General features: G+C 42.8%; 1 protein-coding gene across 1 annotated transcript; it reads left to right on the forward strand.

Annotated features, from left to right (window-relative positions):
* The first annotated feature begins 751 nt into the window (after window positions 1-751).
* lrrc4ba (leucine rich repeat containing 4Ba) lies at window positions 752-22,248 on the forward strand. Its single transcript, XM_061847339.1, has 3 exons — window positions 752-917; window positions 12,275-12,772; window positions 19,176-22,248. The coding sequence occupies exons 2-3, from the start codon at window positions 12,524-12,526 to the stop codon at window positions 21,117-21,119; spliced, it is 2,193 nt and encodes a 730-aa protein (XP_061703323.1). The 5' UTR covers window positions 752-917; window positions 12,275-12,523; the 3' UTR covers window positions 21,120-22,248.
* Window positions 22,249-24,754: the final 2,506 nt, after the last annotated feature.

The following is a 24,754-nucleotide window of genomic DNA, read 5'->3' on the forward strand; positions in this document are numbered from 1 at the left end:
ACAACAGATGTAAATGGTCGATTGATAGAGAATACTTTCAAGATGTAAAGATATTGAGGAAAACAGCCACTTGGAAAAAAAAAAAAAATGTCACGAGTAATCTCGTAAAACCGGTACAATTTTTGTTTGCTTTCTGGTGGCTCAGCAGGAAAGCATTGGCCTCAATGTTCTGAGGTCCCGGGTTCAATCCCGGACCTGCCTGTATGGAATTTGCATGTTCTCCCAGTGACTGCGTGGGTTTTCTCCAGGCACTCCGGTTTCCTCCCACATCCCAAAAACATACAACATTAATTGGGCACTCTAAATTGCCCCAAGGTGTTATTGTGAGTGCGGCTGTTTGTCTCTGTCTGTCACGTCCCATCGGAACGAGAGTAGGACCCAAATGCAGGAACTCGGAAGACGCAAGGTAGTTCAAGAAGAGACAGGTTTATTATATGCAGAGGTAGGGGATCAAGTAGGCAGTCCGGTGCAGCAGCGGTAGTTGGGACGTCGGGCGAAGAGAGCAGGTGAGCGGACAGGCAGGAGTCGGTACACAGGAGAACAATCAAAGCAGGCAGAAGTAACGAAGGAGTCAGGCTTACAAGGTTGGTCGGAGAACGGACGAAGGTCGGTACACACAGGTTCAATCAGGGATACCGGAGCACACGAATGGGACATGAAGATCAACAAACAGGCGCCAGCCAGTTGTCATCGCGGTCCTATAAATCCACAGCATAATCAGGCTGCATGAGGCACAGGTGTGCACCTCCCAATCACCGCACCTGCGCGGGCACCCGCACAGCTCGTGCTGGAGCGGCAGGATCATGACACTGTCTCCTACGATTGGTTGGCAACCAGTTCAGGGTGTACCCTGCCTCCTGAATGTCGACAGGTGGGATGGGCTCCACCATTCCTGTGACCCTCATGAGGATAAGTGGGTAAGAAAATGGATGGATGGGTGTTTGCTTTCTGACAATTGGGCAAAAAGCATCCTCTAGCAATGAGAGCAGTATGAATGACTAATAGAGTGGTGCCATGACAATTGTGCAAAGGGTGCTGAAACTTCAACAAATGTATGCAGTTTAAAGTTAAGTGCTAAGTACAAGTCACTCTACTTATAATCAGGAACGATACGATTCACTCAAATAAGCGATACAATTTTGTTGAATGATAATGTATTATGATGAAATTCAAGACAAATATAATGAGGTGCATTTTGATTTATTCCAGTTTTGATGCAACCAAATTGCATTATAATTCAGTCCAAGTACAACATAATATGACTGACTCCAGTCATGGCACAGGTGTCAAACTCAAGGCCTGGGGACCAGATCTGTCCCGCCACATGATTTTATGCAAATATGTGTGTCAACTTCCATGATTCTTGTTAAAATTTCAAATTGTCATACATCATAAAAGAAAACGCGATATTGTAAGCATTTGTGTGTTACCAAACGTGAACAACATTCGAAAAAAAAACTATCTTTAATTACTGGCTCTAAAACTAAATTTCATGTGTCAATATGATGAGGCATAACGGCCTTCAGAGGGTAACAGTAACTACAATGTGGCCCACGACAAAAAAAGTTTGACACCCCTGAGTTACAGTGTGACACAATAGAATACAATATACTATTTACTCCAATTCTGATGACATGAGATACGTTTCATCCAGTTTCTGACACAATTCACTACAACTGGTGTGATACAATTGGATTCAATCAAAAATACATGTTTTTATGTGATGTCAATCACTCTAAGTATGGTGAAATTATTTTAAGATTTACTCCAATTATGGTACAATGCAATTCATTTTACTTACGGTGCAATATGGCGCAGTTCACTCCAATTTGATAGGGTGTGATTCATTCCAATTATGATGTTATAATTCACCCTACTGTTGGTGCAAATCAAGTCACCCCAATTATGACAAAATATGATACAATTCTCTCCAATTATTAGACAGTACATTCTAATACACTTCATTTACATTACAATAGATGAGTTATTCCAATTATGATATGATGCGATATAATTCATTTAATTAGCAATCCAATACGAGTCACGCATTTTAATGCAATATGACACAACTTACTGACACTATGACGCAATGCGGTATGATTGTGCAATACAATACAAATTGATTTACTCCAATTGTGACGCAATACGATTTTCTTTAGACCCGTTACCATCAGATGCAATCTGCTATTAGCAGGACGTCACGTGACCAACGTAGAATATGGACCTCCTTTGTATGCAACACTAACAAGTATAACTAGAAGTGCTGACATACTTTACTTGTCTATACTTCAGAATGCAAAAGTATTTTGCGTATTTATCGGATTAATTCAAATTTTGCCATTATACACGTCACTTGAATTATAGTGTGATATGATTGACAACAAGGAGAATATTATTCACTCCAATTACGATGCAAAACATAATGTATGTAAGGCAATCTAATCTCAACTTCAGAGATCCATTTGCTCTTTAGGAAGTCAAATCCTCGGGCCGGGACACAGCCGGGATCAAACACGTGCAGACATATTTTAACCTCCTTCAGTCGACACATTGGCCATTAAACATTTAGCTTGTGCGCGATTAGGAATTCCTGTCACGCGTCCAAAGATACAAAATATGTCAGCGTGCATTATGGCCCACACATTAAACGCACTAAAGCGTGTGCGCAGCGTCTGGAATATTTCACTGAAATTTAAAAGAAGAAAAAAGAGAGCGAGAGAGAGAGAGCACGAGCGAGACCCTAGTGTCTGTAGGCCAGGGGGCGTGTTGGGAATAACGGAAAGTGAAGTGCCTACATTCCCCCGTTCACAACACACAAACATCAAATCCACTGTGTCACTGGATGCTATGCTAAATGTCAGAGTTTAACATGGTGTCCTCAAACGCACCCAATAATGATGAAAGAAATACAGATTTGTTTTAAAACCGTAGAATGATCTTAAGTATTATTTTTCAGTTCTTGATGCTCAGGTTGTATCCAGGGCGAAGTGGGGCACCAACCCCTATTGCGCTAGGCTTGGTATAAACCGGAAACATTGCATCTTCTTAATTCACTGTTTTTTGTTTTGGTAAAAAAAAAAAAATATCCTGGGTGTTCACCATTTTTTCACTCTTTCTTTAATACTTAAAGATATCACCAAGGTCTTGTCCAGTAGGTACAGTATTGGAGTCAAAGAATTACAGTATGTAACGTGGTGCCTATTGGCCCTATCTCACTGTCCTGGAGGCTAGTTGGCAACCTGACGGCAACTCAAGTCTCTACCATTTGCAGAGACATCTTTGTGACATCTGAAATCTCCTAGAAACTATTTGTGTCATGGTGAGGTTGCATGTTCAATTTCATTGGAGACTTTTAGGCGACTCCTAATGGTGCTCCTGAGGCCGGATAAGTGCTTGGCATTGAAGCTCACCTGTCATGCCCCTCGGCTGCCCCGTGGCCCCAAACCCCTCTCCCGGACCCCGCCCCGTATTGTTCCCTTGTGGGACGCCACTATCTAGTCTCGATTCCAAAAGAAAAAAAGGCAAACCGTCCCGCTCTCGGGTGTGTGTGGGGAATTCATAAAAACAGCGCCTCAATTAAGCCAGAAATTTGTTTTCCCACTGGAGGCAGCAGTGGATGTCCTGTACCCAGTCATATTGCATCGAGACATGCCCTGCCTATAATGCGAAAGGGGTTCAAAATAACGTCAGTAGTTCCACTGCGGACAGTTAACTGTGGCGATGTAGCTAGCTGGGGCGACGATGTTTGCTGCTTTGGTGTTGCTGACGGCAGTGGTCTCGCTCGCAACATGCCTAGGAGTGGCATTGCTGGACATTGTATGACACAATACTGTACAGAGGTGTCGCCCATAATTTTGGGCCCTCATAAAAACACTGACTTTGCCCCCCCAGCCCCACCACCACTTGTAAGATGTCTCTGTAGCCACTCGATTTGCTTCAGTAACATACGAATACATCGTCATTTGCAACCGTGGCGGCTGCAAATGACGATGCTCGGGCCGTGTCTTTTGTACAAGCTTGTGTTTAGGCTGCTAATGAGCGGGGGTGAAGTGGTGGGGGTATAAAGTGGGGTTGGTGGTGGGGTGCCAGTGAGATACAGCTGGATGGAGTCTGAATAGGGTTTCCATGGTAACGGTTGGTGAACATTTGAATGCAGAGCGAGCCGGAGAGGAAGCTGCCCTCCGTGTGTGCGTGTGTGTCAAAGGGTGAATGTGAGACATGTTAGCGGGTTAATTTGTCATCAAAGTGCGAGGTCACTGCGTCGTCTACTCGGCATCCGCTGGACACTGTTGGGGCAGGGGTAGTGGTGGGGTGGAATCTTAGGCTTATGGTTGTCTGGGTTATATAGATTTATGTATAAGGAGTGGGGGGGTTCGTGAAGATGTTTGATAATGAGAGCAGCGGCGAGTTGAGTCTCACGAGTCCCCCACCTCTCAGGAATTAAACTGGAAAAAATGATTGAACGTTGCATAGCATCAGTATCTACTTGATATGATGACAATGATGATACTGTACCTCCACACATTAACAAGATATGAACAGGTTCAACTTCAACATCATGAATTGTCACAGCGATAGTAAAGTTCTTTGATTTTCTTTGATATCGTATATCGCAATATTGTATTATTTTGTCACACCCCTATCCCGGTTGACAGTACATGGAGAATACTCAGATTCCAATAACTATGTAAAAGTTTGTAATTGAATACTACATGAAATTTGTATTGCTATACATGCTGTTGTGTATCAGTACTATACTTAATTTCATTTATGATAGTATTGATATTTTGTCCCACCTTCAATGTTGCTGAGGACATGTCAAACTCAAGTGTGCAACTGCCTATACTTGAATGCCGCACAGTAATAGTATTGATACTGAACGGCAACAAAAAGCAATAGTATATATTGGAATCGTTACGTTTCATCCCAACTCTAATGTTGAGAGCATGTCAAAAATGTCAAAATGGTTAAGTGCACATAATTGAAAGTCACATGGCAATATAAATACTTGATATTGGCATGCCAATACTGGATGATTTGATTGAGTAAATTCAGATATCAATGTTTTTTCCCCTACATAATATTGACAGTAATTTTGTTGCTATGAAATTGTGTATGAATATTATTCCTTGACAGTTAACACTGCCATATACGGTAGTATGATATCGCTATCTTTTTATATTGACAGAACATCAAACTGCACTCACTTCATATGTAGACACACTCAAATGTTGCTTAGTAATACTAATGATAAATAATATTGCTGTACTATCAATTCAGATTTCCCAACCAGAAAAAGCCGAACCGTTAAACTTGCAACATGCTTGAACTTGCATCGTGACACTTTCGATGACTTTGTATATTGATACTGCACTGATACCATTTACAAAAATGTCAGAATTTCTCCCAGCTCTTCCATCCATCCATCCATAGAGACAAACAGCCACACTCACAATCACTCCCAGGAGCAATCCAGAGTGTCCAATCAATGTTGCATGTTTTGGGGATGTGGGAGGAAACCGGAGTGGCTGGAGAAAACCCACACAGGCACGGGGAGAACATGCAAAGTCCACACAGGCGGGTCCAGGATTGAACCCGGGACCTCAGAACAGTGAGGCCAACGCTTTCCAGCTGCCCCACCGTGCCGCAGTCTCCCAGGTCTTATTTTCAGCAAATGTATGGAGAGAGACAAGTTTGTCATGAACAGCACTTTACATTACCACCAGCCAACTAGCCAAACGCCGGTGGATTTGAGCTGTGGCTCATAACATTCCATTTCCCACTCACCCATTTGGCAGGTTAAGTTTTATACCAACTGTAGCATGTCATGCAGAGGACCTAGATGATGATATTGTTTACTTCAAAAGACATCACAATATATTTAATTGTAGTTTTCTCAAATAGCATCCGACGTAATAATGCAGGCCTATTTAATTAGTGGCTCATTTGAAATTGTATTTATATTGAAATTTAATTATGGTCTTCCAGTCTTTTCTATTATTATTTGATGTAACATATGAGTTTGTAGTGATCATGAAAATCATATGATGACAAATTTGTCCAAGGGGACTTTCCATAAATAGTTGCTTGCACATGTGCTAAAAAGGTCTACTGACTCGCACCAAACTCTGAATCGAAAAATCAAAAACTGCACCAAACAAGATGAGACTATATCACTATTTGCAACAAAGGTTGAGAATCAGGATGGGCTTCAAAATGTCTCTTGAAGTCAGAAAAAATGCAAAGTGGCTGTTGAAAATCAGAAATTCTACATTAAATGGACTGACAAGTAGTTACATATTGTAGTTTGTCCGACAAACATAACATATATTAAAGCAGTATGCTGGTAAGATGGATATAAGAAACTTTTTACCAAGTCGGAAACAGTTAACAACTGCATGCGTGCAGGCATTGATTAAGTGAGTTCTCAGGAAAAGTAAACAGCTTGTCACTTCAGTTATTTATAAAAGTGCCTCTGTCAGACAAGGCAACTCTTTGCAGAGTGGACGTACTTCCGAAGTATATTGCGGAAGTATATAGCTCTTAGGAATCTGAGAAAATCATAATCAGACTTTTGCTGTGGGCGAATCAAATGATTGTACACCCATGGCCCAGTTGAAGTGTAACACAAAAGTGAATTTCTTTTTCTATCATATTTAATTTCAATTTTCAAAGAGACTCACCGAAGTCTGATATGTTGTTGTAGCATTAAACATTTATGGAATCTTTTTTTTTTTTTTTGGTTCTGCACAGGAGACTGATACATTTAAAATGGTTGTGCATCTACTTCTTTTAATCTAGCTATAATCATGATAAAAATCATTCTCCAACATCAACATTGTGGCTAGGGGAAATGCTGAGTGGCTCGTATTTTTAGTAACCGACGAGTCATCATAGCTGGTGTGCAAAAAAAGTTAATGTCAACCCCTGGTCAGAAACTGTGTGAGGTTCGACGTCACACAGTTGTGTATTGATACCTGATTTTGGTGTACCCATAATTTTCCTTGACATTCTTAGCATACATAATCCAATATACCAGTGGTTCCCAAACTTTACTTGCACCACCCTAACCCCCCCCCCCCCCCCATCCTTTTTGGAGATGAAATTTTATTGGCAACCCACCGGTGCCCCCAACCCCGATCTTGCACATTTTCAGTACCCCCGGGTGCAAACATTATTCCTTGGGAATCAACAAAAACATCCACAACAGCTGGTTGTAACTTAAAGGGCCACTGTCACACCTATAAACATTCTAAAATAGATATTGTAATGAAAAATACATATAACATTATTCACTTCAATGTCGATACAAAAAAATAAATATGAGCGGAGAGCGCGTCATCCATGCACTCGACATCCAAGTGGTAGCCATATTGCCTGCAACGTCATTAGCAGATGTCACATTGGGACATTCGTCATTGAAAACACGTAACGGCACCTGCTATGGGAGAGGAACAACAGAGATTTTCGTTTTTTTCCGATGCCCCTTCTGACATAGAAGCTCTTTTCGAAGAAGAGAACATCTCACAATCAAGTGACGTGACCGGCCAATATTATCCTATCGTTTCAAGCAATAATTACATGATATGCGGATTTTTCTAACTAACAACAGACTCCCCGACAGTATGTATGACAGTATGTAGTGTACTCAGCCGCGAGCGACGACAACGCCGTAAAGCGGCCTGGCTCGGTGCCACGATGAGCCACCCCGGCCGAAACCGTGATTGGCGGATGCGGCGCCGAAACTGTGATCGGTGGACGTGGTGCCAAAGCTGTGATTGGTGGATGCAGCGCCAACGTGCACATCGACACATTTAGGACCCCTGACTTACGTACGTGAATCTTTTGTTACATTTTGAGAGAAGGATTACGTCCCCCCCCAACTATTATTTTATTTTTAGTAGCTCCATACACACCTACGTGATATTTGGAGCCCACAAAGCTCTTGTCCTTTGCCCCCATGCAGTCCATTTTTCACAACAAACCGGGTCTTTTTGAAAAGTATGAAGACTGAATCCATCCTCCCGACTGTTCGAACAATATCCAGCAATGCAACGAGCCGGCATTTTGGCTAACACGGAGGAACAAAGAGCTACCTTCCCGCAGGTAAAACTGGTATAAATACACGAGGCCGCCTGAGTAGGCATCTGCTGATAACGTCACTTCCTGCTTCTTCTCCAAAACAAATCCCTCGAGATGATTTTCATGGCAGGAGTTACAAAAAGCCATATACATCTAAATAGTGTTGTGTGGTGAAAAAAACGGATGGGTCCATTCCGGCTGCATTTTTTTTAAAGTTAAAAACATACTAAATATCATGCTTTTGCTGTCAGTGGCCCTTTAATCATGAAATGTGTTCTTTGTAGTTCATGGTACGACCCCCCCCCCATCACAATGAAGGCCTGACGACCCCCTAGTTGGAAAAACACTAAAATATACTGTTATGATATCAATATTTTTCCCCACCCAAGTGTTGGCAGTAAACCGAGGACATCAAACCTGCCTTGCGACAGTATCGATAGCTAATATCCTGGATTGACACTGTACCAATAACATATGGTAACATCAATACTTTTGTGTTGACAGTACATGAACAAAGTGAAACTTTTTATTCAATGCACAAGAGCACAGACTTGAAAGCTGCATAGCAATAATTTTGATAGCTGACATTGGCGTATCGATACTGTACTGATACCAAACGAGATTGACAGAAGATGGCGAATAGTGAGTTTTGCGTTTGATGAAAATGATTGTTGACCAGACGGAAGCTCCACTGAACCGCATTCCCCTTCCAACCTTAGGAGCAACCATCTCTAACTTCTCATTGTCATCCTGTCCTCCTTTTTATCAATATTAAGAATTCTTTTTCTCCTTAATCTTTATCTCTATTTATACCACCTCTTTAGCCCACATCATCCTTTCACTCCTGCTTCATCTTTGCCCCCCCCCCCTTCTTCCTCCTCTGCGGCTGCTCACTATTCTTCCATTACACCGTTGGTAATTCCCTCTTCTTCCACCTCTTCATCCTTCTCATCGATCCATCGGTTTAATAATCCCTCGCTCCTTTCCCACCTGGCTGTGTCAATGTGGGTTCATTAAAGCTTTGGTTGAATAAATGTGTCTGTGCCTGTTGCTGGGAGGTTGTGCAGGGCCAGACCACCAGCCTACATCTTCATTCAGAATGCTAGCGCTATTATTTTAGCACAAACATAGACTGTGGCAAGTAGACTGGGGTCCTCCCTGAGGCTACGAATAAGCAATTTAGTTTCATTTTGTGCTCGAGGTTTGTTGGCAGTGTAATTCCTCCGGTCTGCGAGGTACAATATGACATAATTTAAAAAGAAGTAAAGTTGTTTTCATTTTAGAATGTTTTTTTTTTTTTTTTTTTTTTTTTTTTTTACAAGGCATTTTGCTTGAGTTAAGTTCATTTTGGTTCTCTTCAGTTCCCCATTGTCCTGTTCCCCTTGCTTCAATTCAGTTCTTCCCTGTTTTTTCACTTCAGTTTTGTTAAGTTGTTCTCAGTCCAGTTCATTCATCCATCCATTTTCATTGATTTTCCATGCTGCTTATCCTTACCAGGGTCTCGGGTGTGCTGTAGTTTATCCCAACTGAGTCTGGGTGAGAGTACACCTGAACCAGTCCCCAACAAATAACAGGGCACATATAAACAAACAACCATTCACATTCATATTGTAGCCTACAGGCAATTTTGAGTTTTCAATGAATCCACAATGCATGGTTTCGTAATGTGGGAGGAAACCGGAGTCAGTTCCATCCATCCATAGAAATTTTGTCCATAAACGTTAGAAACAGAATCGTTGACAAAAGGCGGCCTTGGTGGAGTCCAACTCTCACCGGAAACGACTCTAATTTACTGCCAGCAATATAGACCAAACACTGACTCTGGTCGTACAGGGACTGAACAGCCCGTATCAGATAGTTCAGTACCCCATAATCCCGAAGGACCCCCCAACAGAACCCCCCGAGACACCTTCTCCAAGTCCACAAAACACATGTAGAATGGTTGGGTGAACTCCCATGCACTCTTGAGGACCCTGCCGAGGGTGTCGAGCTGGTCTAGTGCTCCACGACCAGGATGAAAACCACGTTGCTCCTCCTGAATCCGAGATTTGACCTCCCGATGCACCCTCCTCTCCAGCACCCTTGAATAGACATTACCAGTGAGTCTGAGTAGTGTGATCACCCTGTATTTGGAACACACCCTGTGGCCCCCCTTCTCAAAAAGGGACACCAACACCCCAGTCTGCCAATCCAAAGGCACTGTCCCCGATATCTATGCGATTTTGCAGAGGCATGTCAACCAGGACAACTTCATAAAATCCAGACCCTTTAGGAACTGTGGGGGAATCTCATCCTCTCCCAGGGCCTTGCCACCTCAATGACCTCAACCTCAGAAATAAGAGGACCCCCCTCAGAGAACCCAGACCCTGCTTCCTCATGGAAAGAAGTGTCGGTGGAATTGAGGAGGTCTTCAAAGTATTATCCCTACCGAGTCACAATGTCCCAAATCGAGGTCAGCAGCGCCCCATCCTCACTATACAAAGTGTTGACACTCAAACCCCTCTATCACGATAGGTGACGGCTCAAGGAGGGGCAGTTCAATACAGTTCTCTCCAATATTCTTCAATTCTGTTCAGTTTGATTACAGTGGAGTTTTTCACTACATGTATTTCCGTTGGAAACTATGTTTAAGTACTGTACATCCAGCATCCTCATTCAATCGGGCTAGTCAGTCTTCAGGATTGTTAGGCCTTGGTGGATGTCTTCCAAGAATAATTACATCTGTCTGACACAGTAGCTCCAAAAGATCTTTGTCTTTGATAAGCACTAAATGTCAGCATTGTTTATTGTATTTGAAGGAAAAGGCTTTGATACGCTCTCTTCTTCCTCTTCTTATTCTTGTTCTTCTTTTCTTCTTTGTAGTTCCTCCTCCGTGACTCCCGGCTTTGTGTTCCCCAAACAAGCGTCGGGAGAAAGGGAATAACATCTGCTTATCTACGTCGCTCTATGCCCCCCAACCCCTTCTCATCTTGGCAATTTAGCGTCACTGATCTGACTAGTATACCTGCTTCCAATCAAGGCTCATTTGGAGAAATTCCCTAGTTGAAATTTGTCAAAGTACAACCCCAAGATGGCATGGGCAAATTGGTCCTTGAAACCTTTTTGTGTGAGAGATATGTCATACGAATTCCATGTCTATTGGAGGATTTGGTGTTAAGGGCTGATTCTTTTTTTTTTTTTCTTTTTCTTTCTAACATTCCAGCATTTCTGACTAAGACTGAAAGGCTGTTGCAAGCCAAAATGGCCAAACTCCTGTTCTATTTTAGGCATAAGTCCTTGAGACTTTTTCATGCAACCTGTCATGACAAACATTTCCTCCCAATTTCAGGTCGGTCGGTGAAACTGATGTTGGAGGTATTTTTTCAAAATTTTCCAGAACGCACGACCAAGAATATGTCCAAAAACTATTGGTTCAAACCAAAATGGGTGTCTTGGTGTTCAGTTGCAGCACGGTGGAGTAGCTGGAAAGCGTTGGCCTCACAGTTCTGAAGACCTAGGTTCAATCCCAGCCACGCCTGTGTGGAGCTTGCATATTGCATGTTAACTGCGTGGGTTTTCTCCAGGCACTCCGGTTTCCTCCCACATCACAAAAACATGTAACATTAATTGGAGACTCTAAATTGCCCTGAGGTGTGATTGTGTTTCTGGCTGTTTGTCTCTCTGTACCCTGCCATAGGCTGGCAACCAGTTCAGGGTGTAACCTGCCTTCTGCCCGTTGACAGCTGTGATAGGCTCCAGCACTCCCACGAACCTTGTGAGGATGAGCAGCGAAGAGAATTGATTGATGGATGTATAGATGCCTGACTTCACTGTTATTTTCTGGCATGGGCCCTTGAGAACTTTTCTTGGGTCCTGCTACAGTAGACATGTCCACAATATATTGTGTGGTTTGATGAAACTGCTGTCAGGGGCTACAGTTTTTGTTTCTTTTGTTAGATTTTTTTTTTCTCCAAAGCTCTTATTTAGGAATTTGCCCCATATGGTTGCTTCAAAGAAAAATGGCCAACTTCTCTTTCACTTTCAGGCCTTGGTCCTTGTGATTTTTTTTTGTATGTCCTGTATAAGCACATCAACCATATTTCCTGTCAGTTGGTTTAAAGGGGTGATTTAGGGTGATTTTTTTTTTGTGTGTGTGTGTTAAGCAGTTCTAAAACATGTAAGATTTCTTCTTGTCTATGTTGTTTCTCCTCAGTGACTCCCGGCTTTGTGTCCTCCCCAAACGAGCGTCAGGCAGCATCAGCCACAATCTCGCGTCGCTCTATGATCCCACGGCAAGTGAGAGAAGTACAGAGATTGGGAGCGGTGCCAAGGCAGCAGAGGCGTGATGTGGGATTAAGTATCAGAGGATTGGGATTAGGAAACACGGCGGGATCCCCTGAGGCTTTTCCGGACACGTGGGCCGCACCTTCAGATCACAGCGCCGGGTCATGACCCAGTTGCCATGCGCATCGCCACGCTGACCTGCCTTCCCGGCCCTTTTTCCCCCTTCCTCTTTGCGTTCCTGTACTTCCTGTCAGTGGTCGTTCTGGTGGTCACCTCATCTTCGTCGTCATTGTCCTCTTGCCCAGACCACTGCACCTGCTCCAACCAGGCCAGCCGCGTCATCTGCACTCGTCAGAGCCTGGACGACGTGCCCGACAGCATCTCTGTCAACACCAGATACCTCAACCTGCAGGAGAACGCCATACAGGTGAACTGTGCCCAAATTGTAACTTTCATGAGTGATTGTTGCAAATCTACTTAAATGTTTGTCTCTCCATCTATTTATTTATCTGTTTTGAGATATCTAAAGTCAGGTGTTGCCTTGTGGTACAACCTAAAATCATAGTGTGGGCCTAGTATAGTGGTGTCAAAGTAATTTTTGACACGGGCCACATTGCAGTTACGGTTTCCCTCGGAGAGCCGTTAATGACTGCGAAACCATAAAAATCTTTAATCACCTCATCATATTTACACAATTTATGAACGAGTTTTGGATTGAGAAATCAAGGTTAATGGGTTTTTTGACCATTGTTCATGTTTGGTAACACAAAAATGGTTATATCTAAATATGAATATTTATGCTATATTACTGTAAAATTTTGGTACAGATTTTAATCATGAAGAATCATCGAAAGTGGCACAAATGATTTGCCTTCGTGGGCCGCATAAAATCATGTGGCGGCCCGGATCTGGCCCCTAGGCCTTGACTTTGACACCTGAGGTCTAGGATGATTGACAATTGATTATGATGTATCAATCCACCTCGGCTTCTGAAACTCGACATCTTCAGAAATCATTCCATTCCTTACATTAATGTGCCTGTCTTTCTGTCTGTCTATCTTCGTACCAACCTACTAAATTAAGTCAGGTGTTTCCTTCAGGGCTAATCCAAAATTTTAGTACAGTATTCCTCACAGAAATATCATGAAATGTTCAGTACTGTATGTTTTAACAATCTGGCTATCCATAAAATAGATCAAACCATTTATTTTAACCAGTCAAATGTTACCTTAAGGGACATTGTGAAATAAGTGATTGTCTTACTACTGACAGATTGATTAAAAAATCTTGAATCGTTTAGTCTCTGTTGCCATCCATCCATCCATCCATCCATCCATCCATCCATCCATCCATCCATCCATCCATCCATCCATCCATCTGTCTGTCAGTTCTTCTGTTTTCCTATCAATCCATTTAACTAATGAAATTAGGTGTTGCCTTCAGGGACAGTCTGAAAGCATAGCTTTTTTTTTCCCACAAAATTGAGTGGAGTTGTCGGACAATCCGAAATCCTATAGTTTTAAACTCAGACATTTGTTACATTTCTCAGCAGCGCTTAAATGCACCGCACTGTAAATTTATAAAATATTCCCTTACTTCTCCGGCATTTTAAATATCTTTCATCCATTATTCCATCTTTACTTTCTCTGCTATTCCCCCATCTCATGCGCAGTTTGAAATAGTGAACATTGACAAATGAATCCAAAAATCCCTAACTGGCTCAATGACGTTTAAAAGGCATTTTTTGTTGTTGTTATGTATAATGTGTATGTTTTGTTTTAGATCATGTGTGGAAAAATCCTCCACTGGGAGAAATATATGTGCCACTTATTGAGTGGTGGCGAGAAACAACAACATCAGATATGTTCCAATTAAGAGTTTATATATTATGTATCGACTCACAAACACCTCAGGTTTGCTTGTTTGCTTGATTGCAAACCTCGGAGATGATTTCAATTAGAAAAAAAAAAAAAACAGCTTGTGCTTTATGAAAGAAGTAATTACAAACATGTTGATGGGGTGAAAAAGAAGAATGATGATTGATTTATGCCAAAAGCTAGCGCTGATTTCTCTTGCAATACCACCTTCTTCTTCTGGAGGCAGCAGAGCACATTTTTCACACGTCCACCCACTTCCATGTTGTTCATTGAAACTGGTGTTGGGGTTTACATTTTTCTTTCGCTCTTTAGGACATTTGCCCCACTGGCTGCTTCAGACTAAAATGTTTAAGTTCCTGTTGAACTTTAAGGCATTGAGTACTTGAGACTTTGTGCGTACCAATTATGATAGACATGTCCATCCTATTTTATGTGAATCCTTCAAACTAGTATCTGGGGCTTTTCATTGTTTGGTTGGTTTTGTTTGTTTTGTTTTGTTTGTTTTGTTTTGTTTTTTATCAGTAGTTTTCAGTGAACTTTTTGAAAGATTTCACCCAAAATACCCACTTCACACCAAAATTCCCGACTTCCTGTTTATTTTCGGGCCAGGGTCCTTGAGACTTTTTTATTTCCCCTATTACAGTAGAGATGTCCACCTAATTTCATATAGTTCTGTGAATCTGGTGTTGGGGAGTTGAAGTGGAAGGGAACCCTAATTCTATTGATGGAAATTTCCCCCAAATGCTGTTTCAAAGCAAAATGTTTGACTTAGTCTTCAATTTCTGGAACAGGGTCCTTGAGTCTTTTTCGTTGTCCTGTGTACACAATGGCTGTTTCAAGGCCTGTCACGATAAAACATTTTTTTGCTGACGATATACTGTCCCAAAATCCATTGTAATGGTTTGAATGCCTCTAGATTTGTGATAAATAAGGCCCGTTTTTTTTTTTTCATTTTTCTTCTTATTGTTTAATTGACGGCATGGTGGATCAGCTGGTAAAGCATTGGCCTCACAGTTCTGAGGTCCCTGGTTCAATCCCGGCCCTGTCTGTGTGGAGTTTGCATGTTCTCCCCGTGCCTGCGTGGGCTTTCTCCGGGCACTCTGGTTTCCTCCCACATCCCAAAAACATGCAACATGAAGTGGACACTCTCAATTGCCCCTAGGTGTAATTGTGAGTGCAGCTGTTTGTCTGAATGTGCCCTGTGATTGGCTGGCAACCAGTTCAGGATGTACCCTGCCTCCTGCCCGTTGACAGCTGGGATAGGCTCCAGCACTCCCTGCGACCCTCGTGAGGATAAGCGGCAAAGAAAATGGATGGATAATATTATTTCATTATAATCTCATTTCTTTTTTCTCTAATGAATAGATGTTTGTTTACCCGGTGATATGGAAATGATATGAAAAATACAGAGCTGCAAGACTAATCTGGTTTACATAAACCTTTATATCCCGATGAAAATCGTTTTAAAAGTACAAATCGACTGAAAATGCGACATAAAAACTTAAATCAGAATAAACAGGGCAGATCCAAAAAGAATTTTCATTCAGTTTCACAGGGGAGAGATATTCCTTCTGCCAAATCAATCAGAATTAGAGTTTCACCATTTATATTATATATATTTATTCAGAATATTCAATGTGAATGTGCGTTGACATCATCGTTGACGTGCAGCGTAAATATGGCGGCTCTCGATGGAGCTCGTATGTGACTGAGATCTTGTTTTTAACGACCCATAATAGTTTTTATGAAAGATTTTTGGAAAAATAAATGTATAAAAAAAAAATCTCAATTACTGTGCTGAACAGACGACGGACTTCCATCTTGAGATGATGCCTCATAGCTGGCCCAATTAAATGCAGTTCATATCATATACACACCTGATCGGAATATATCATATCAAATGTAAATAGATGACCAGAGATCTTGGATCCGAATGACAAAAAAAATCTCCATGTAAATCCAGCTGTTGTGTGAGCGGTCTGCTGAGAACGGGGCCTTCACGTCAATCAGAAATACAGTATTTTGACGTTCGTTGTTAACGTCTACTGTCTGAATAACGTGTGCCACTGAGGTTATGCTTGGTAAACAGTTAACGTTCCCATGTTTTTGTTGATTGGGGTCCAAGAGAAACAGCAACTTGGACAGGCACCAACATTGTAAAGGACTTTACTACAGTTGAGCAAGCTGTTTAGCTCCTTCACTCGCCAGCTCACAGGCTAGCGCGTTAGCTCGCAGCCAGGTTAGCAAACACAGCAAACGGTAACGTTTCTCTTAAGTGTCTCCCCTGTGCATAGAGGAATGTAGTGGAATGTGGTTGGACTCGACACCGGCAAGTGTACCGCCAGTGTTCCATTAGCCCACTTGCGGCAAACGACACAGCCGTCCGAATTTGTTGGCCCACACGGTAATCCGCATGCCGGCTCACAACAACCATGACCATTTATCGAGTCCAGAAAAGTATTGTTGTCCATTTTAAAATTAAATCGAAACAGTAATTATAGTCTGACTTGGTGTTCAATTTAAGGCACGGGTCTTTGAGACATTTTCATGCATCCTATTATGAGAGTCATGCTTCAGAACTTCATGGTGGTCAAACTGGTGTCTGGAGTGTTTTCATTTTCAACTTTCTCTGGACCACTTTTGTAATATTTTACCCAGAATGAGTCCGTCAATATATGGCATATGTCCTCTATACTTTTTCGTGTGTCCTTTGATGAAAGACATCTTTGCCATATTTCACATTCAATCTGCCCAAGTAGTATTGGGGGCTATTTTTTTTCAAACTTCCTAGGCACGACTGAGGGATCTCGCCACTGGTCGCTGCTTCAAACGAAAATTGCTGACTTCCTGTTCAATTCCTGGAACAGGTCCATGGGGATCTTGGTGCATCCTCTTATAATAGACATGTCCACCCAGTTTAATTAATGGAGATTAGTGAAACCAGTGACAAGCCTCAACCCCCCCTACCCCAGCGTTCACTATTGACGGAACTCTCCCCAAATGGCTGTTTCAAACCAAAATCTCTCAATTCCTGTTCAATATCGGGCCTGGATCCTTGAGACTTTTTCACAAACCGTTATCCGTTCTAGACATATCCAATTTCATTGGGATCAGTGAAACATTGGGCTAATTTTTTTTCTAGCTTTCCACTTTCAATGACATAATGAAGATTATCATTTCTCAAAGGTGTTTTTCCCATTAAGGACAGTCTGAAATATAGAAGCTTTCCAAAAAAAAGCATAGAAAGTTACTCCTTTGATGTTGGCCCAAATGAAGTCTAGTGAGTTGGGTTTGTACTATATGATCATGGCTCGAGTAATATTTTATATAATTTGGGGCAAATTTTACACCAAATTATTGTGGAATTCCAAATTTTCCGACTTCATGCCCCCCCTCCTCCACACACAACTTTACAACTAATGGAACTTCAACATGATGCTGCCTACAAAGATTCACTGGGGTGAAAATGAAAACTACATTAGTTTCCTTTGGAGCAGATACATTCCGATTTGCTCGCTCGTATCCTGGAGCTCTTCTTGAAATGATTAAAAAATCTAAAAATGTTTTAACACCTCAAGGCATCCTAGATTCCCCGGCTTATTTTTTTTCTCTTTCCTGAGCTAAGGACCCTTGCGGTGAAGCCTTGACAGCTCACACCCCCTCGCTATCACACACCCCACCAACCCTCCAACAAGCCCCCAACACCTCCCTCCCACTTCCTGCTCTACATTTGAAGGGGGAGGTGGCTTAATTCCAGGAGGGTGTGCGTGTCACACTAAGATTAGGCAACACACACCCACTGAAACCCCTAAAGTGGAACACAATCCATTCTGTAACGCTGGTTTAGGGCAAATCCTCGAAATAATCAGCAAACTTTGATGCCATTTTGTGTTCAGTTGGGTCCAATCCCCTAGTAGGTGTTTGTCAAAGTACAAGCCCTGGCATTCAATCAAAATGGCTGCTTTAAACCCAAATGAACAACTTCCTTTTCAATTTTGGCCATGGTTCCTTGGACATTTTTGTGCCCTTTATAATAGAAATGCCCACCCAATTACTGAATGTGGTCATACTGTTGTTTGGCACAATTCTTTTCAACTTTCCAGCAAGTGCGACCAAGTGAATTTTCAGGGGTCATGTTTGTCCCTCCTAAAGTTAAAACATTTTCACCATTATGCATGTTCTGACGCATTTTCGGGCATGTTGAGTCCCTCAGATTGATTATTGTAAACACAGGTGCACATAACTTTGGTCTGGTTCTCAAAGATGCAACAGAGCTTGTTGTTTTTGTGGTTAGCTCATTTCTTTTCCCATACCCACTGACCTCACTGGATGAACTTGAAGACTGACAGTATGGGACCACACGATCAGCTGATTTGGCGCAGTTCTCTCAGTCAGCAATCCACAATATTTCTTCCACCACAGCCCAGTTTCACATGAAGTCATATTTTGACAGTGATAGCCGCTCCACGGGGGGACAATTATGTTCATTAATTTCCTCATGGCGGCCCGTCCGTGCTCAGCCGCTGTCACCAGGCCATGAGTGGCGTTGTTTTATGGTGGGCTTTCTCATGTGGCACATGCTCTCACCTAAACTCAATTTAACTAAGAAAGGAACAAATGAGTACATAAAGGGATTACATTTAGTACATGTACTCAAAAGATTAATTTAAATGAGACGTTTGGGAACTATACAACACTACTAGAGTCTCTTGTACCAATGTGTTCCCCAATTACTTTGTTTGTACAGTAAATGCGCAATGACACACTTGAATCCAGTGCGCTTTTTATATTTTCAGTGCTGTTTGTGTACACGACTGATTTTAAATTATGATTATAGAGGGCCTTCACACTGCCTGATTCTTGGGCACCCAAAAATCCAAAGCAAAAACTAAAACACTTGTAACATCCAATTGATGAGATTGTCAACTTTGTAACTTTGTTGTCACCCTGCAGGTCATCAAGTCGGACACCTTCAAGCACCTACGGCATCTGGAGATCCTCCAACTCTCCAAGAACCTGATCCGTCAGATCGAAGTGGGTGCGTTCAATGGCCTCCCCAACCTCAACACTCTGGAGCTTTTTGACAACCGCCTCACACTGGTGCCGTCACATGCCTTCGAGTACCTCAGCAAGCTGCGTGAGCTGTGGCTGCGCAACAACCCCATCGAGACGCTGCCAGGCTACGCCTTCCACCGTGTACCCTCATTGCGCCGGCTTGACCTAGGTGAGCTCAAGAAGCTAGACTTCATCTCGGATGCCGCCTTTGTAGGCCTGTTCAACCTGCGTTATCTGAACTTGGGCATGTGTGGACTCAAGGACATTCCCAAGTTGACGGCTCTAGTGCGCCTGGAGGAGCTTGAGCTGTCTGGGAACAGGCTGGAGATCATTCGCCCCGGCTCCTTCCAGGGTTTGGTTTCACTCCGGAAGCTATGGCTCATGCACTCGCAGGTGTCGGTTATTGAACGCAATGCCTTTGATGATTTAAAGAACCTAGAGGAGCTCAACCTGTCACATAATTCCTTACACTCGCTACCCCACGATCTTTTCACGCCGCTGCATCAGCTGGAGCTGGTGCACCTGAACCACAATCCCTGGGTGTGCAACTGTGATGTGCTTTGGCTGAGCTGGTGGCTGAAGGAGACAGTGCCCAGTAACACCACTTGTTGCGCCCGCTGTCATGCGCCCCCTTTCCTCAAAGGCAAATACATCGGTGAGCTGGACCAGAGCCACTTTACCTGCTACGCACCTGTCATCGTGGAGCCGCCCACTGATCTCAATGTCACAGAGGGCATGGCAGCTGAGCTCAAGTGCCGCACCAGTACCTCCACCACCTCGGTCAACTGGATCACACCCAACGGTACACTGATGACCCATGGCTCATACCGGGTGCGCATTTCAGTGCTGCACGATGGTACGCTTAACTTCACCAACGTCACTCTCCGAGATACGGGCCAGTACACTTGCATGGTTACCAATGCAGCCGGAAACACCACGGCGACTGCTGTCCTTAACGTCACTGCTGCCGATGTCAGTGTCAACTACACCTACTTCACTACGGTCACAGTGGAAACTGTGGAAACTCCAGGAGAAGAAGAGTCAGCCCTGGTGGCGATCAATGAGACCTTCATCCGAGTCCTCCCAGGACCAACCCCCTCGGGGCATCTGTGGCCAGATGGCATCACAACTACAGCCTCCTCGTTGTCCATCGACTGGTCCTCGTCGCCCTCTCCCCGTGCCACTCGACCCACCTTCACTGTGCCCATCACAGAGCCGGGCTTCTCTGGCCTCGACGATGTGATGAAGACCACCAAGATCATCATTGGCTGTTTTGTGGCCATCACCTTTATGGCAGCGGTGATGTTGGTGGTATTTTACAAGCTAAGGAAGCAGCACCAGCTCCACAAGCACCATGGACCTGCGCGGGCCATCGAGATTATCAACGTGGAGGATGAGCTGAGTGGAGGGGCCAGCGCCCGGAGCGGCAGCGGAGGGGGCATCTCGGGGGGATGCGCCTTGACACAAAGCAGTGGAATCGGGGGCGGCCAGAGCCTGAGGCGGCACCACTCAGATCTGGTTACCCTACCCCACCTGACCCGCACGGAGCACCTCAACTACTACAAGACTCACCACTTCAGCAACAATATTGTGGGCCTAGGAATGGGCATGAACAACAACAACAACCCGCTCCCCTGTTCCCAAAACATGAACATGTCTTGTTCCCAGGTGCCCAGCTCCATGGGCGGTGGGCTGGGGACCTGCGGCACTCTGCCCACACCGGTCCCGCTGCCTCAACTTAGTCTACACAGCTCCCTCAAGGGCCTCATGGCCAAGGGGCAGAACGAGCCTCTGCTTTTTAAGAGTGGTTCCAAGGAGAATGTACAGGAGACTCAAATCTGAGGGGACTTTCTCCACCCCCCTGTAGCCCCACCATCATTGCGGAAGTAGGGGGGAGCGGCGGTTGTCCACAGATGCTGTCTCATTGAGCACACGCTCCCACCCACATTCAGGTGACAAGCAGCTCTAGTTTTTGCCAAAGTCCCAAGTCAAGCCAACCAATCGGACGCTGCATCTTTTGTGGATTATTTCTATGGACCATCTGAGTGGTTGGAATAATCAGATGTGTCTCCACATGGCTTCACGGACAAACCAGAGCTATAAAAAAGATGTGAAAAAAAAGAACAAAGTACTTGATATTATTATCAATAAACGGTAAATATATTTTCACTGGAAGAAATAAATTATAAAGAATCTTTACTGAGCTGCCGACATAGAACGTGTGAAGAATATATTTAAACCATATAAAAAAAAGTCCTTGAGGCCCCACCTTTCAAAATGGCTGAGTGAATCTATTTTCTTTTTCTAGGAAGGACCATTTTGTGTGTGTGTGTGTGTGTGTGGTGTGTGTGTGTGTGTGTGAGTGTGTGTGTGTGTGTTGGGGGGGCCCAGTCACACCAACAGGGTCAGTGGCGACGTGCTCTGTAGCATCAATAATAATAATAATAATAATGAAAACAATAACAAGCATCGTAAGCTCACAGTGTACATAGTCCCAAAAGGCTGCTCGCTAATCACCATCTTTGGATTCACATGTTAGCGTTAGCATTGTTATTATCACCGCGTTAGCTCTTTTTTTTCTTTTTCTTTTGTACTCTTGGGGTTCTTTTTTTAGTGGACACAAAGTGGCAGCAGGAGCGGAACATTGAGATTGGAAGATTTTGGAACAACTATTTCACTCGCTGATGGCAGTTTTATGAAGGTAAGCGGCTCTCGTCGGAGGGAGGAACAAAAGACTTATTTTGAAGAAAAAAAAGGACTAGTCAAAGAAAATATAGAAACTTCTAGATCTCAAATGAAAAAAATATGATTATGATGATGTTTTTTCAGTTTGATTTTCTTGTTTTTTGTTATTTTGTTATATTTCTTCTTGTACTCTACTTGTTCTTGTTCTTCTAATTAGATGATTCCACGGGTTCTAATTATGCCGACAATGTTCTGTTATAGCCCACGTCACTTTGGAAATTAAAAAAACTGGCACACTAAATGGTGGTGGCTGGATACTAGTGGCTCTTTTCTTGATGGTTTTTTTTCCATCTTTTATTTTGTGGACACTATTTGTTGTTTGGCTGTGTCAGTGGTTTGGCCATTGACATGGGCAACAGTTCTTTACAATGGAGCTCAGCCCAACTCTCCAGGATACCTGCTTCCCATTGAGTTCTGTTCCGTCTCGAGGAAGGATCCTTGATAGTTTTTTGTGTGCCATATCATGATGGATATGTCACCTCTATTTTCATATTAGTTGTTCGAACAGGTGCCAGAGGTGTTTTTTGTAACATTCCAGAACACACTACTGAGGCAATTTGCAGGTGGCTGATTAGATGAAAAAAAATGCCTGGCTTCCTGTTCAATTACGAGAATGGGTTCTTGAGACTGGCGGTACAGTGGTGCAACTGGTTAGAGCATTAGACTCAGAGTTCTGAGGACTGGGTTTCAAATCCCGGTCCTGCCTGTGTGGAGTTTGTATGTTCTCTGTGTGCCTGTGTGGGTTTTCTCCAAGCACTCATGTTTTCTCACACATCCCAAAAACATACAACATTAATTGGACACTAAATTGCCCCTAGGTGTGATTGTGAATACATGTGGTTGTTTATCTCTGTGTGCCCTGTTTATTGGCTGGCAATCAGTTCAGCGTGTACCCCTGCCTCCTCCCCAAAGATAGCTGGGATTGGCTCCAGCACTACTGGGACCTTTGTGGGTATAAGTGGCTCAGAAAATGAATGGATGGTTCTTGAGACTATTTTGTGCATCTTGTGATTGAAGTGTTTACCAATTTTGATGTCAATCAGTGGAACTGATGTTTGGGTCTGATTTTTTTTTTAATTTATTTATTATTATTATTTTGAAATTTCCAAAGGAAACCGCTGACGGAATTCACTTTGAAATGGCCTCTTATGAGCAAAATGTTAGACTTCCTGTTAAATTTTAGGCAAGGGTCCTTGAGAATTTTGTGCAATACAGCATAATAGAGATTTCCACCAAATTTTTCATACATCTATCAAACCAGTGTCTGTGTATTTTTTCAAACATTTGCTGTGGGATTGCACCCCAAATGTCTGCTTGCTTTGAACCAAAACAGCTAAGTTCCCGTTCAATTTCAGGCACGTGTCCTTCGGAGTTTTTTGTGTCCTGATACAATAGACTCATCAATCCAAATTCATGTCTATCGATGAAACTGGTGTCAGGTGCTGATTTTTTTTACATTTATTTTGTTGTTGTTAACTGTCCAGGAAACACTACTGAGGGAATTCTCTCAAAATTAGTGATTAGAACCCAAATAGTTGGCTTCCTGTTCGGTTACAGACAATATTTTCTGAAAGTATCAGAGATGATAAACATGCACTTAATTTCGTCTTCATTGGTTCAACTGGTATTGGGGACTTTTCTTTTGGGATTTCCAGAGAGCATTTTTTTAAAGCTTCCACCCCAAATGGCCACATTAAATCAAAATGCATCCAGTTCAGTGCCGAGCAGGAGTTCTTGAGACTTTGTCGTGAGTCCTGTTATGGTTGGTGGTTTTCTTGGTTTGTAGTTTTCTAAAATAATCATCTCCATTTTTATGGCTGGTTGTATTGTGTTGTGTTGGTTGTATTTTCCTTGATGTAATTTTAAATTTTCAATGAAGGGTGGTGCCAAAGCCCTGAATTGTCTTAACAAACTCAGCTGCATCGACCTCAGCGGCTGCCCATCCCCTTCCCTAATCCCTGGCCATCATCATCATCATCATCAGGTTTCCTTGGCAACTGTTGCTGCTGCGACAGTCCTCGTCAAGGTCTCTCCATTTTCTCCATAAACTGTGTAATATGATGGGATGCTAAGCCCGCCTACACTAACTGCTGATTGGTGCGTGAAACCACACACACACACACACACACACCCACACGCACGCGATGCATCAAACATTTGCATATTGCCCTCCACTTCCATTCGTGTGTCTGCGACATTTTTTTCGTTACCCACAATTTATCAGGATGCCTTGAATATGTGTAATTTAAATTTGTAGGAATTAAAATCTTAATTTAGTCTCGAAATGTTATACTGTTACACATTCTTGACGAATTTCTGATTTATTTTTAATGGCCACAACATTTCGAGATGAGAGAAAACAACCACCAGGTTTTTATTAAGTCCAAAAACCAGGCTAAAACATTTGAGATGACATGCTGTGGACACGCCAAAAGGAAAAGAAGAAGACTTTTTTTTTCCAGAAAGAAAATATAAAAACAAACTCACAAAATGAAAAAATAGTGTTTGGGGATTCTTAAAATATTCATTCATTCATTCATCTTCTGTTCTGCTTATCCTCACGAGGGTCGCAGGGTACGCCCTGGAGTGGTTGCCAGCCAATCACAGTGCACATTTTCCCTCACATACCTACAGTCAATTTAGAGTCTTCATTTAACCTACCAAATATCTTTATGACATGTAGAAGTAAACTGGAGTTGAATATTATAAAATCCAGTTGTTTATTCTTGCAT

The sequence above is a fragment of the Syngnathoides biaculeatus genome, chromosome 16 (assembly GCF_019802595.1).
Source record: "Syngnathoides biaculeatus isolate LvHL_M chromosome 16, ASM1980259v1, whole genome shotgun sequence".
NCBI lineage: Eukaryota > Metazoa > Chordata > Actinopteri > Syngnathiformes > Syngnathidae > Syngnathoides > Syngnathoides biaculeatus.

What these genes read in the sequence shown, in the direction of transcription:
- lrrc4ba (XM_061847339.1), top strand. Translation starts at nt 12,524, where the DNA reads ATGCGCATCGCCACGCTGACCTGCCTTCCCGGCCCTTTTTCCCCCTTC. An exon ending in TGCAGGAGAACGCCATACAG is followed by an intron (nt 12,773 to 19,175) that starts GTGAACTGTGCC and finishes GTCACCCTGCAG; the next exon opens with GTCATCAAGTCGGACACCTT.